Source organism: Gymnogyps californianus, chromosome 3 (genome assembly GCF_018139145.2).
Source record: "Gymnogyps californianus isolate 813 chromosome 3, ASM1813914v2, whole genome shotgun sequence".
Lineage (NCBI taxonomy): Eukaryota > Metazoa > Chordata > Aves > Accipitriformes > Cathartidae > Gymnogyps > Gymnogyps californianus.
Genome location: NC_059473.1, coordinates 62,724,352 through 62,739,657, shown reverse-complemented (window position 1 = coordinate 62,739,657; position 15,306 = coordinate 62,724,352). Strand labels below are relative to the sequence as shown.

Genomic DNA, 15,306 nt, shown 5'->3' with positions numbered 1-15,306 from the left:
ATTATAGGACAGTTAGCAAAATGAGGATTAGTCTCAATTTACTTTTCTTACCAAATACTTGTGTCATTGCTATATACTACTGCTGTTGTATCTGTGCTCCCAGGTGAAGACCACTGTACTTTAGGGACTTCTTCAGACACTGGTCCTTTAAACACGACCTTGCTGCAGAGCAACAAGCCAGATCTGTCAATGCACTGTGTCAGGGACGGGGGCTGTTTTATGGTGCTACCCTCTTGACTCTGGTTGAACACTCACCCCACCTCTTGGCCTCACAGATCAAAAAAGCTGTAGGAAACACTGAAGTATGTGGCACTTGCCCCTTTAGCACAGGTAACGGTCTGCCTTAAGAAAAAAAATGAACCACTGCCACTCTGAACAACATTAAACTCATAGCTCTGCTACTGTCCAGACCAGACTCTCAGAGCTGGTCCAGCCACTCAGTAGACACTGGCAACATGAGACTAAACAAGTCAAGCAGTCCTTCAGCCTTGGAGGAGAGCACACAGTGCAAGAGGATAGGATTGATTTGAGGATCCTGACCCCATGCAGAGCCTCAGCTCTTCCGTCCCATCTATCTTCTTCATCTCTTATTTTCACAACTCCCTAGGAGAAAACAGTGACACAGAGCACAGAGTCAGACAACACTCCTCAAGGGTCAATATTGTTTTGTTTCTATCTGAACGTCTATACACCAGGAATCACCTTCCATAAGGTGACCACGAAAACATGAGGAAGAGGCCACTTAAGACAGGCTCTCAGGAAAGGCCCGTTAGAGCAGCTTGGCCCTGAGGGTAAGGAAACAGGCGCCTCGGATGGCACGTGTCACCCCATCTGCTCCACCAGGCACTCCAAGGTCCTGGCTCCTTCCCCAAAGAAAAGGAGAGCCTGTTTTATCCAATGCAAACAAAACATTAAAAAAAACCGAGATCTATCACCGCAACCCAAGAACTGCATCATCTTCTAAATGTATAAATCATATTGCAATGGTACCATGACTGAAGTGCAGCTGAATTTGCTCTTCTGCTCCAGCCATCAGGTTAAGCACTGAGAGCTTTCATTTAAAATGCAGTAACGCAGCCTGGGTTGAACATATCAAGCCCCTGATTTTAGTCAATGACAACTTTAGATTTTAGAGTAAGTTACATAAAGCCACTTGAGTTCTCAGGAACAGATATACTGTGCTTCACAAACTTTCCAGCTTCCAGGTGCTTCATTTTCTAATTCAGATTACTGGACAATACTGCTTTTTAAAACCTCAGGTGGCACCTGAGCACCTGCATGCCTAAAGAAGGATAAATAGCTTACCTCAGTTATGAACAAATTTGAATGCAAGATCTCACCATTTATACTTGAAAGTAGCTTCATAAAGGAAAAGCACAGTATTTCCCCTGGATTTCAAAAGGGTAAAAGGCTAGTTCATAGGTACAAAAATCTAAAAAAATCTCCCCATGCAGCATCTACTATCACATGCTGCATCTACTTCCACAGTGTGATAAGCAGAGAACATTTCAATATATAATATACAAAGTAAAATAATAAACTGCACAAAAAATTAACAAAAAAATCTCTTCCTCCTCCTCAAAACACAACACTGCTTCCTGTAAAGGTATGCAGAGCATGCAGAGATCACCAGGCAGAGTACTCCATTTCTCTCAAGACAGGTTAGATATCATACATTTTAATATCTCTATCCCTAACTTTTTATTCTTAAACAAATTTAAGAATAAGCAGCAATAATAGCTTTTCTGCTCCTTAAGTGGTGCTTAAAAGTTTATTCTAGACAACAGACAGCTTCCTATCTATTTCACTAGATTGTTTTAGCTAGACCCATGCTGTCAAAAATTTGATGTTAAAATCATACCAGAATAAACAGGTTTGACCTTGCATTGTCTAAAAAGCTAGCCAGGATTTCATCTGGTTAGTATTAGATGGGTGAAAACACCTTGATAGAAAGGAATACCTTGCCTGAATTACTTTATACATTCAGTATCTTTACAGGTGGTTTAAATGACTGTTGTGCTCTACATGTGAATTACTATTTGTTACCTAAGTTTTATACTTACTTTTCCATTCACTGGGGGAGCAATGAACGCAGTAACAAATTACTAGTCTGCAATCAAGTTGCCATGTACCAGCAACATCAGATCTCATAATCCAAACAAGAACAGGACTAGAAAACTTTCACACGTGTGTTTCAATGGTCTGAACTATAGCTACTAGTTTAGCCCTCAGGACCCCATTACCAGGTTCGAGGGGACCACCAGAGGTTCTCTCTTCCTTCCCAGCCTCCTCTAAAGGTAGGATTAAATATACACAAACGATTTCTGAGTAGTCTCTCATCTATTCTTAAAAATCTCCAGTAATTTCATAGCTTCAAAGATTTATTTCAGCACTTCAGTATCTTTACTGCAAGGAATTTTCTCCTATTATTAAACCTGAGTATTTCTCCACTGCCATACACGTCCATTACTTCATCTCCGACTTACCACAAAGAAAAAATTAAGTTTGCTGTTCTACTCTTTTCCAGTTTGTGCAAATGCTTTCTGGAGAACAGGGGATTCATCCACTGTTTCCTGCACAGAGTACAGCGCGCGCCTTGTCATGCAACATTGTTCATTCCCCACCACGTACGCAGCACGTCAGGTCACACGCAGCCGTTCTACTGCCCCACGCTTCACCTCAACCAATGAATCTGAAACACCCTCAAAATGCAAGCTTCATGATGAGACCAAGAAATGCAGAATTAAAGTTCCCATGATAGCCCAACGGTGCTTCTCATGAGACTACTTTTCTTCAAGGTCTTCTGTGCTATAATCACATAGCACTGGATTTACTTCCTGCCCATTAAGAAGCTTCGGAAAACTCTGTCTTTTCTAAAGCAGCAGGTGGAAAAGCAGTTCGGCAGTTGTCACAACTACGTCACAATTTCAACAGCACTTCTACACTGAATGAAACTCAGCTACAGAACTTTTAACCCAATCCTCCAAATGTGATCAGAAGCACTGGCATCTTCCTAATTTCACAGTGCTGGCTGAAGCAGCAGGAGAGTAAAACGGATAAAATTTTAGTCAGTGCCTCTCTTACTACTCAGAGCCCCTAGAGGCAAGAATGAAATTACTGAAAATGGTGTTAAATGCATGCTATAGCTACTCGGGACAGCTACAGGCCACAGCAAGGAGTTACTTTAAAACTGCTCTTAGGGAATAAACATGGCCCAGGGGAAGAGCTTGAGGTTAAATAAATAAATAAATAGCAGAGTTCCGTCGACTACGTCAGCAGCCTGAGGTCTGGTGAAGGCACCACAGTTTCTTCTCTCTCTCAATTACTACCCTGAAAGCATGAAACTGAAATTCACTTCATTATCAAGGAGTCCTACATCATGTGCACAAGCCAGTTTATTTAACACAAATGGCTAACTAGTTGTTAGTAGTACTGAATAACTTTTGTTTTATACAGAGCAGCAGCTCCAGAGAAAAATACCAGCAGACTGAAATAACTTCAGATGTGTAAGCTGGGGGAAGCAGCATATATTACTTAGTTTCACACAAATATATTAGATATAAATTTATTGAAATAGAAGATGAAACTGCAGTAGATACATTTCTGATAAAACACAAGAAAATCAGAGCAGCGTTTTAGCCTGTGCAGTTTTCTTCGATAATAGTCCCAAACAGAGAACAGAAAAACAGAAGAATGAGTAGTTAAAGCTTACAAAAAGCTAACCACAAGCAGTATTCTTTTTAATCTAAAGCAGGCAAATATTTTTCTTTTGTAAAGAACTGGTAAGTGTGCCTGCAAGGGAACAGTAAACATTTCAAGGCTAAAGGGCTGCACAAATGTATTAATCCAATAATAAGTATAGAGGACACACAGGCTATCAGCTGAGCCATGCGTGAGCTAATAACACTGGCTGTCAACTCCCCTATTAAATGATAACAAAAGGCACCTAGTAAGAGATGGTGAAAATCAATTAACTGGAGAAATGGCAAGAGAAATAAAATACGGCAGCCAAATACTTCTCTATTCAGACATACAAAATGAAGTTTTCTGCAGGTTTAAAAAGCAGAAATGTTGCATTAAACAAACAAAAATTATAATGTTCTTTTAAATCAGTTTAACTCTGTAAGGTATCAAGTACCTGCAGTTCCTGCGGAAACAAAAAGGGACTTGAAATGAGTTGGCTCATTGCAGGGTAACCCCTTTGTTAAATAGCCAATGTAAAGAAAAATCTAGGTTAACCATTTCCAGAACACGGACATTAAGCTGTAATTTTAAACTTTACTTCTGGCCCAGGGACAGATGTTCTGCTGGCTGCCTGCCTCTGTCCTCATGGCTGCACTAACAAAACACAATGCCTCCCGTGCCAGACCGTATGGGTACACCCCCAATGAAGGTACTAAGGGTCCTTAAAAATACGCTGCACCCTTCTGCAAGAAAGCACTTTCACTACTGAAAGAGGCCTTGTGAGTGCCCTGTTCCCCATTTCCCTTCTCTGCCCTCAGCACCTTTTCTGACCTCTCACACGTAGCCACATCCCTAGAAATGACGCTGTACAACAAAAGAAATCACCAAATGAAACACCTCTGATGTGGTTCTTACACTGAAGTATAAATGGAATAATTCAGGACTTACTGAAATTGAAGGTACCGTTTTGGAAACACTCCAAAGACTAAACGGAAATGGCCAAAAGACACAAGGTCTTCCCCTTTTCCATTCTAGAGTGCTCTGCCAGGTAACACATTTCCTTGCCTCTTGATAGCAAAAGCATTTTTGCCCTATCCCTACATTTGAGTGGGTACATCCCACTAACGTTCCCCATGTGCTGCAGGCAGAAAAACAAATAAGCTTCTTCCAAAGCCTGCAATTTGGATACATTTGCAAAGACTGTGGCAAAAACTACTGTCCCTTTAGGACACATCTGTGCCAGCAGCAGCAGCAGCTTACCTCTCAGTACTGACTTGAGGTTCAGCTTGGCTTGTCGGTGCAGGTCCTCCACACAAGGTGGTCTTGAGGAGGGCAGGAAGACATTTTCCTGCTGGTGCCATGGAGCAGTGTAGTGCACAGTCCATCTACTCTCTTCATCTAGGTTGGAAACAGCTGCAGAGAGAGACAATAATAAGAAAATTAAATGCTACTGTAGATAGCTATATCATGAAACCCCACATGTAAGTTTGCCACGCATCATCTTAAAACAAAAACGATTGTTTGCCACTGTAGTCCCACCAGAACGCTCTCTTAGAACCTCACTTCCATGACAGCTAAAAACCCTCCTCTCATTTTTAGTCTAAATTTATGTTATGTAGGAAGCATCTTTCCCTCTTCCTGTGTTTATACTTGCTGTTGTATTTACTCTGAACTTGCAACTCTGTTTTCCGCCCTCTAGCTCCCAGTCTTCACAAACAAGATCAGTTTCCCCATCCCTTGATCCTGCCAGGCACTGTGCATTGCAGGATAGCTTCCTCTTGCTCAAAGGTGACCCTGGGAATATGACAGTCGCCATGAGAGATTACGACAGGTTCATTTGTATCAGGAAATAACCTTCTCCGACCTCACGCTCGCTCAAACCAGGAACAAAGATTCCACTGAAGCCAACAAATCAGCTACTTTCCATTGCCGTGAGTGGAAAGCAGATTTGGACAACAGCAACTCCCTGGGCAAATACTGCTCAGAGCACAACAGCACTGAAGAGGGATTGCTCTGGCCACCTCTTCTCAGCATATACACATGTGAAAATAAAATACAGACCTTGCTCAAGTTCAAAGTTCCCTACAGACAGTCTAGTAATGAATCAGCCAAAGCACATATTGCTAATATTTGTTTATCATTTATGCTTCCCGAGAGACAGCCATCACCTTTTGTTTAAAGTTTATCATCAATAAAAACTTCTACAGTTGAATGGCCTTATCCCTCCACCCTGTAATAACAGGAAAAGGGCAGCTGGGGGTCATATTTTATGATCCCCCAGACACCCTTTGGCCTTCAGCCAGTGTGCTGCACATCCTTGCTTTTAGCTCTCCAAAGCAGAAAAAAGCCACTACAGCTGTGCTGCCTCGCAAGCACCTGCCCTGCTGCGCTGCCCTCGCTGCCAGCTCCGCACCTCCCCTTTGCTTTCCTCGCTGCCTGGGCACTGCGCGCTGCTGTGCTGCCTGTAGCATCACTTTGTGAAGTTTCTCTGATGCCTCTGTGGTAGCAGAGGAGGCGTGTAAACTGAGAAGCAAAACGAAGGCAACAGCCTCCTGTCATCTGAAAAATGACTCTTTCCCTAACACCATTGTGCATCTGCCGGGATCATTTCAGACGGAAATAATCGGTACTCGTTAAAGAAAATAAGCTATGCCTTTCGCTTCAAAACCTATCTACAGCTTAATGTTCAATGCCTGTTTTGTCCTAAAAGGACTTGGGGTGGGGGGAGGTTCTTAACTGCCTTTCCTCACTTTTTTTAGAGTAGTATCAGACCTCAAAAAAGGTTTTTGAAGACTTTCGACTGGTCTCATCATCTCTGAGGTGGCTTCGTCCTGCATCCCCTCCCCTCTCGCAGACGTATTGGCTGCAACAAGGCAGATAACATGTTCAGTCTGTGCCTGCTGTTCTCGTCCTTGCTAACTACGAGGTCAAACCCAAATCATGACAAACTGACAAGTCACCACCTACCTGGTTAGAGCATCAATCATCCCAATATTACAGAAAAAATGATAGCTATAATCAATGACCTGCCCAAAAAGCACCCCTCGCCATCCCCTGGCTGAGCAGCTGGGCGTGGAGGGGAGTAAGGCTTGGGGAGGAAGAAAAGGAGGGGAACACCAGCCACCAAGCTCACTGGCCTGCTGCAGTCCCACCATACCAAAATTGAAGTTTACTACTCATCAGAGCAATGCTCATCAAAACTAGTCGACAGAAGCGCTGCACACATCTGCCAACTACTCTCCCTAGCGCAATTTGTCTATCTTCATGAATTAAATGAAGAATCATGGTTTTAAAAGCCTTTCTGCAACTAGAGCATCTTTAAAAACCAAAACTCGGCTCAGAACAAGCGTTATGTAGACACCTCAGAGATACAAGCCCATAGCTACACATGCGCTCAGCAGCTGCACAAGCAGAGACAGATGCCTGACAGACGCTGGGAGGATGCCCCAGCAGACAGGACACCTCTGCACGACTGCAGGTGACACCGACACACTCAGCCTTGTCACCGAGCTGCTTGTTTCACACCGAGGAGTTTGGCTCCTTCAAAACCACCGCGGCAAAGGACTTCAAAAGCAACAGTACCCCAAAGCACAGGTCCTACAGCACCTCATAAGGCTGCCTCCGCACACTACAAAATACTCAACGAAGAAGAGAGTGAGATAAATGTTAAAAAGAGGCTTCAGGAAAGCAGGAGCAAAGCCTAAGGCAATTGCTCTTTCCTGCGGGACTCGGCTGCCTCCCGAAAGGACAGCAAGCACGCACAACTACTTACCCTTTCTCTTGAAAAGTTTCATGAGAGATTTAACCTTTGTGTTGATGAAAACCACCATTTTCAAGGTGTTGAACTGCGATCCTGGAGTTTAAATCCCATAGAAAGGAGGAGCTGCAGAAAGGTGACTGTTTTCCAGACTGAGCCTGTTCAAACTCTGCGCACCGAATTTCTCCAGGCTTCTCCCCTCCGCCTCTCTTTCCTGAAATCACAACTTTAAATCTGTCTAGATCTTCCTGATGCACGAAACCCTTTACAATTCTTTAGCCTGAATTTTCCCCCTCACATGTAACCCTGTGGGCTGAAAACAGCCAGTTTCAACATGCAAAACAGGAGGAGAAGGAGAAAAAAAAAAAGTTAATTGTTATTCACGTTTGCACAGGACCAAAAATCGGGCTTTCCTGCTACCCACGCATTTAGTCATTTCTTCTTCTCATCCTTTCCTCCGCTCTCCAAGTTTGCCTACTCCAGAAAGTCCGAGCTTGCAGGGGATCTCTCTCCTTCCCATGGCCCTAGCCGGCTCTGCCGGCGGAGCAAAGGGCGATGCCGCACCGTCTCCCCCGCCCTTTGCACCTCCCCGGTGCCCGCCGGCGGGCGGGAGGCGGGCGGCGCCCCGCCGGCCCCGCGCCCCAGCCGCTGCCCTGCAGCCTCCTTCCAGTTGCAAATGAGAGTTGCATTTTCGTGCAAATCAGGACGCCCGGCTTTCCCACCGCTCCCATCCTTCCCCCTTTCTCCCCCCCCCCCCTTCCCCCCTTTTTACCCTCTCGTTCCCACTTTATTAAGGACCCATGAGGTGCGTTTTAGTTGGCTGCAACATGCAGTCTCCCCTCTGCACTGCCTGCCCTTCCAGGTCCACTGTTCCCCCCGTAGTCATTGCCATTGCCTGGGACATCAGCCCACTAATTTTACATATTGAATTTCATTCAGTAACGCTCCTAATTCATTCTTATTAGCGTCATCTCAGAGCAGATACATGGAAAACAAAATCGAGTTATTTCCGGCTAACAGAGAACCTGTTATTCATCAAATAAAACTTGTGCACAGAGATTAAATAGCCCAGCTTTTTGAGATGCACATTATATCCTCATGCCTTAAAAATAATATATCTGTACAGAGGTCCACAGCCATCCTTCCTAGGAGTGAACTGCAATTTTGCAGAAGTTAAAGAGAAATGCTAAGCACCAAATCAATGTGCTCAGCAGGGCATGCCCTTTGCACAGTGGTTAGGCTCAAGAAGCAAGCCCTCCCTCACAAAGCAAGCTTAAGAAACCCCCTCGGGTTAACAATGAAAAGGATTTTTTCCTCAGGAAAAAGAAAAATGCCAGCAGCAGGGGGCTCAGACTGACCCCAAAGCTGCAGGAGGATCTGGCCTCTGGAGTGCAGCATGTAAAAAGCAGATGCTCCCCGGGAACTTCAAGTTTCACCAAATGGCTGAGACTCAGCAACACGCAGACTATAAACAAAGTGCCTCCATCATTTTCTGAACCCTATTATCAGCATTTTATCAGTATTTTCCAAACCCAGAGACTTTACAGTTACAACACGGGTTTGACACCAAAACTGCCATTAGCAGCAGGTCTCTCCAGCAGCTGCTGGTCCAAGAGACATTTTGACTGGCTCACTTCTGCCAAAGGGACAGAAGACCATGGTGCCATGGCAGCAATGGCAGGGAAGGCACCTCTGCTTTTGCATTGATTTCCATCAAGCACCTTACACAAAAAATGACCCTGGCATCAAACTCTGATAACAAGATGACTATTTAGTGCTGGGGTTTTTTTAAATCACATACACAATACCACCCCCATTAGGAATCTGCCATCACCCATACATCATTAAAACCACTGTAAATGCCCACTTGCTGGACACACTCTGGAGGCGAGTGCAGAATGACTCCATTTCTAACTCCAGCAGCGTTGCCATCCAAAAGCAAACCCAGAATGTGGTAACTCCTTCTTTAGTGTGGTGGTGATCTTTTTTAGGATGTAGAAAGTGCCTCTGTAAGTGGGAAGGGGAGCTACTGTGCATTGGCACAGGGGAAGGTGACAGTTTCCAGCTAGCATGTGAGGGAGACTGGGCTACTGGAAGTGAGACAGATTCTCCCCGAGGTCTTTAGGGCACCTCACAGAGGCTTGCAAGCCCTGGGAAGTAAGACTTTGTTCCCTTTTCATGGTCAAGCCCCTGTGCATCAACATGATCCTGGGTACTTTGGACGGCTCAGGGAACCCTTCCCTGTTTCACGTTGGGCTGCGATGTGTGCCAAGTCCAGTGTCGCTCTTTGTTATTGGATCCTCAACCCACCCTGAAGCATTTCTCCTTCCTGAGAACAAGCGCTTGATCACTGTCCTCAAGCCCTGATCTCCAGTATGGAGGCAGCTATTCAAACCCTGTAACAACCAATGCATACGATGATGTCTGCCTTTCATCCTCACCCCCCTCGGCTTCCACTTTCCTTCAGGTCATGCTGATAAAGAGGTCAAACATCAAAAATGGCTATCATGAGGGGATACCCCAAAGGAAACACCAGTTGGCTACTTGTACCTGCATCTCTCGAAGTCTGCACTAGGTCAACAATGACCAAAAACTCTTCCCTACTTGAGACAAACCCATTGGCTTCCATGAAATTCAGCATGTTGTCTCAATCCAGCTTTTCTAAAACGCTTTTCCTGTAACAAGAAACTGTCACCGCAATTGGCTTCTAATGGCAGTTCTCTTAGAGCTGAAAGCATGAAATAAGTGTGCTTCTCCACAGCCCGCCTCTCTACACTGAGAAGGAAAAGATGGGGCAGTTTGAGAAGATTTATGTTGTAGTCACTACACAAACAGATAAAGGACTTTAGCCTCCAACATTGCCAATCCAGCACACAAAACCACAAAAAAACCCCACCAAACAACAAAAAACAACACACCTAAAATTACCTTGATAGTAAAAATTTAAAAGTTTGTTAAAGCTGGATAAACCCAGCACGAACAGTAGGCGTGCACACACTGTGATATCAGTTCTTTAAAAGCAAATGACTCAGAGATGGGTAGCAGACTGGGGAGACCTTGCTCTGTGGCACACTTCCTACTCACCTTGTACAAGTTAATATTAACCCACCACCTCAGTTCCCACATCCTTACAAGCAGGGATCACACTCACTTGCCACCGCACAAGGATACTATCACAAGGAATACAGAAAATACAGAGAAGATTTTCAGCAAATGCTAATTCTCACTTCATACTGGATGGGATTGTTAACTTAGGTTACAAGTTTGGCCCAGAAGAAACTCCTTTGTAACTAACAAGTCAGAGATTGAAGCAAAGAAAATGAGAGGCACAAGATGCAGTGCCAAACAGCACGCTCAAAATCATGAAGGTGTAACACACTCATTAGCAAAACTGTGTCTTTTTTTAGTTCACATTATAATAGTTTTTAATCCCCGAGTGGTTAAACTGATTTTAATTTCCAGTAGAGGCCACGAACATCCAGAAGAGAAGTGAACGAGTGGCTGCTTGCGCATGGCGTGCCTGAAACGCTGCGGCCATTCCTTCACCCCTTTCCCTGCTCTCTCCCCTCTTCAGAGAGGCTTTCCAGCTGACCTGCTCTGCGACAGCCATCTGGGACAGCCACCCCTCCACATTCACGGCAACATAAAACATCGGCGCGTGTGAAACAATCTGGAAATACTTGGCTTCCACAGAAATATTTCAGGCCAGCCCCTGGGGGAGGGGGGGGCTCTCCTGTTCAGCTCCCATTCACAACCCAATGCCCTGAACCTTGCACCAGTGCACAAGATCCGTTGAAGAAGTTGAGGCTTTATAAAAAGGCAAATGTTGAAAAGGGATGTACTTGGGTTGTTCGTACCCACAGCCAGAGCAGCTGCCCAGCAGCAGCCCCGGGGGCAGCTGTCCGTCAGGGACACTAACGAATTGGTGAGAATCAACTGTTCTCCTTCCTACTGCTGCTCATCAGCCTATGCACACGTGCCACACAAAATTTAGGAAGTACTAAGTTAAAAAAAAACCAAATAAAACACAAGAATAGTTAAAGCAACCCATTCCTGCTCCCTCCCACAAATCAAGACAAATTTTACCACTTATTTTCATGAGGGAGAGGTAAACCCAACACATGCATCAAGTTCATGAAAGGAATGATGCATCAAACTACTAACATGTATCATCATTTCAAAACCTAAACTTGAAGTTGTAAGTAAGCCTTAGCGACTTTATTCAGACGATGGAAAAATCCTCCATTAAACAACCGTATAGCACCGATGACATTTTAAGAGCAAAGGAAAAGTAAAACCATACAACTGAGCTGGGAACTGCACCGTGAGAGCTCTTCCAGCGAGTCTCTGTTCAATAAGCAAAAGGGAAAGCAGAAACATTGGCAAGCAGTGTACTCAAAACAATTAAATCAATGCCTTTGCTTTTTATGGACATGTCACTCGCTCGAAATAAGTTTCCACTGTGCCACCCTCCAGCAGCTCGCACGGGGACATGTGGGGAAGAAGCTGTTGGAAGGCAGTTGTTTCCAGTGTGTCTGCAGGGATGGGTCCGTGTAGGATGTGCTCAGGATTGCTCCCTGCCACCCCCGTCCGCCCCCTCCGAGCAGCTGCGGTGTCGGGAGGGGAGCAGCTATGGGACTGACCCCGAGCACCCCCTCCCCAGGCTGTGCAGAGGCACCCAGGCGTCTGCAGGGCGAGCCTGAACCGGAGGAGGGTTATAAACCCCTTCCTGCAGGTCACAAGGCTCCTGCCTGGCTCAGACCAACACCACCCGGCACTGAAAGCTGCACCTTCACTTCTAGGCAAGACTTCCATCATTAAAAAACATCAAGCACCTGAGATAAGAAACGTGAATGTCTCAAGTGTTTTCAAAACTTGTGCCCAAGCTTTATGCCTGTTCTGGCCACCTTTACCCATGCCATCAACCACTTACAGGTGCTTAAATGGAGTCGAAGCCACTCTCGCAGACCACAGGAGTCAATAATTTATGGTCAGAAGGGGTTTCTCCCTCCCTTAGAGCCAGTCCCGGCTGGCCCTCTCCCGGCATCTTTCAGGAGAACAAAAGTGCTCCTTCCACAAAGGCAGTCCCAGGCGGCACCGCATTCAGCTGCCCTCCTGTCTCCAGCTCAGCTCGCTCACAATGGCCTCTTTCAAGGCAACCTCAGCCTTGGTGAAGGGCGATACTTCCCCGGCTACTGAGAAATTACAATTCATTAAACCTGGGATCAGGAGGAAGAGGAGGAGGAGAATGCACGGGGGAGAGGGAACAAAGGAGGAAAAGTATTTTATCCCAAAGCCACCGCAACAAAAAGCCAAGAAGGACCCGTGCCCCAGCGAACTGGCAGGGGAGCCGGGCGCTGAGCCTGTCTCCGCGCAGGCAATTACAGAGCAGGTACTGCTTTAAAGAGGGTACCCCGGCAGCGGCAGCGCCCTCCTTTATTCATGCTCATAAGGGATTATGGCTGCAGGCTCTGGGAAGGGGGCTGCCCGGTGGGGGCAGGGGGAAGAGGGAGGAAGATGAGAAGGAGAAGCAGCACAACCTAAGCCAGAGAGGACAGAAAAGCAGCAGACTGATTGATCTGATGATCCTATTTAGGTCACAGCACAATAAAGCTAATTCATTCCTTTGACAATTCAAAACATCTTTCCACAGGATCCTCTATCATGCAAACATATCACCAGAGAGAAAAGGGACCATGTGGGCAGGGCTGCCTGCAGACAAAGCAGCAGTTTCTTTTGGTTAGAGCATCTCCCACACACTGTAACTGCAGGCAGGAGAACAGAAAACATTTAGTGAATGTGCTATTTTGTTTCATGGTTTTGTTTTAAATTGCAGGGCACAATCCTTTTTCCTTTGACCATTCCTGAACCCCAGCTAAGGCAATGTCAGCCCCCAGAAGAGTACTTTTCTCTCTCCCTAGGAAGACCCTTTTAAAATGCCACCAGAAAATATTCTCAATTTAAATTCCAAATCCACCTCAATGCTCCTGTGCTATGGCTTATCCTGAAGAACTGATCAAAAACGGCTGCAGCAAGTAAGTTAGTCTGCAAAATCTTGACTCTTATTTGCCCTAATAATGCACCATAGAGAAGATGCTTGTCTTCTGAATCAGTGATAGAAAAAATACCAGGCAGACAAGTTTGCGTAAGTCTTCTCATCGATTCGTCCTGTAGGACTCGGAGCGAAACCAACAAAACCAGACTGCAAAAATGCCATTTTTGAACTTCTGTCCCGAACCGCTTCCCTGTTCAGCCTGTAATTCCATCTTTGGCAGCTGTGCACTTGTGGATCCGCACTAATATCCAACAGACATCTACAACTAATCTCAGTCTGCATTCTCCTTATGGGTGTCCTGAAGGGGACACGCTCCCCACTCATTTCACTTATTTAAAGGTCACAGAAAGAATTCTTGTAGCCTATCTCCGTCTCCCCCCCAACATTGCTCTTTGGCATACTTTTATTTGTATATGGATTACCCTGGTATAAGGAGTTGGCAGATTCTTCTTTTTTTCTTCTTTCTGCTGACTCTTAATAGACTCAGGGTGACTCACATGTAAGCTTGGAGACACCCTCTCTTAAAATTAGGCCAGTACATCCTCTAGTTTCCTAAGAACTTTGCAATCTATAAGTGAAAAAAATTAAGCTCCTTGGAAAATACCAGCCTTCATAAGATCACATAACTGCTCATGCCAAAATCAAGCACCAAGTGCTCACTCACTGTCTCACACAGCAGCTTGAAAAAAAGTTTTGTTTCTTAGTTAGAAACTTTCAAAAACTTCACCTGAAAATGTTAGCTGCACAACACAATAGCAAAATGATAAGCAAAAGCTAAGGTTCGCAAATAATAAATGGATTTCAGCAGTTGTGACATTTGTTATTGTCCCTAAAGCCCTAAGATTTTTGACAAAATCTGAAAACCTGGGCATGTTCCAATTAACTAATGGCACAATCTGCCCTGAAAAAGTATTCTCCAAACTAAGGTAAGGCATCAAGTCCCTATAACAGTCACCTAATAATTATATTGCTGCATGATTCAGCAACCTGTTTTAAGCTCCTAAGGAAACAATTGAACCAACATCTGTACCACAGCATCCCCAGAGCGCGTCTTTGGCTGGCCATGGGCGTGTGGATCTCAGAAATTATCAAATACCAATAGATTTTGAAAACAAATTTTACGATTATATTTGTGTGGTCAGCATCTTCTTATTAGAAGTTCTCAATAAAGCCAAATGAAAGGATAGCCTCCCAAATTCACACTGCTAATTGTTTGAACTTTCAAAATTTATAATGTGGATACCAACTTAAAATTTTATTATCACCTGTTTGATTAAAAGCATCACAGGTGCAAACATCCTTGTTATTAATCGTACACAACCTAGCAGCCCAAACCTCACAATATGCCGTGGTCAGTCAACATCAACAGCTGAATAGTTGCGTTTCTTCGGATCGCTAGCAAAATGCATCTAGCAGTTTAAATGATGCTACTGTGAAAAAGGTGCCTTGCCACCAAACATCTTCAGAAAGCACTGGTGAGCACACCAACTATCATGATTTTTAATATTGTGGCAATGGTTTCAATGAATAAGTATGTGGGGGCATTAAGCAAACAACAGGCATCACCATCTACTTCCTCAAAAGGTAATCCACAAAAAGATTAAAAAAATGGAGATTCTCTCCCTTCATGCATTTAGTCTGCCATTTTTGCCTCCATTTTCTGCCAGAAAGGGAAAGGAGTAGATCCCTACTTTTTTCTACAGGATCCCTACTGCATACACCTACACTTTTTCGTATTTTAGAAAAACTAGTTATTCCCAGCTATGGCTGGAGAACATCAGAAAACTGAACAAACAGTAAAGTTGTAACA

General features: G+C 44.6%; 1 protein-coding gene across 1 annotated transcript in view; it reads right to left on the bottom strand.

The window, feature by feature from the left end:
* NHSL1 (NHS like 1) overlaps positions 1–15,306 on the bottom strand; it is a 184,640-nt gene that overhangs the window by 45,306 nt on the left and 124,028 nt on the right. Inside the window, exon 2 of the mRNA XM_050894254.1 lies at positions 4,945–5,097. Coding sequence (XP_050750211.1) covers positions 4,945–5,097 — 153 coding nt within the window. The remainder of the gene's footprint in view (positions 1–4,944; positions 5,098–15,306) is intronic.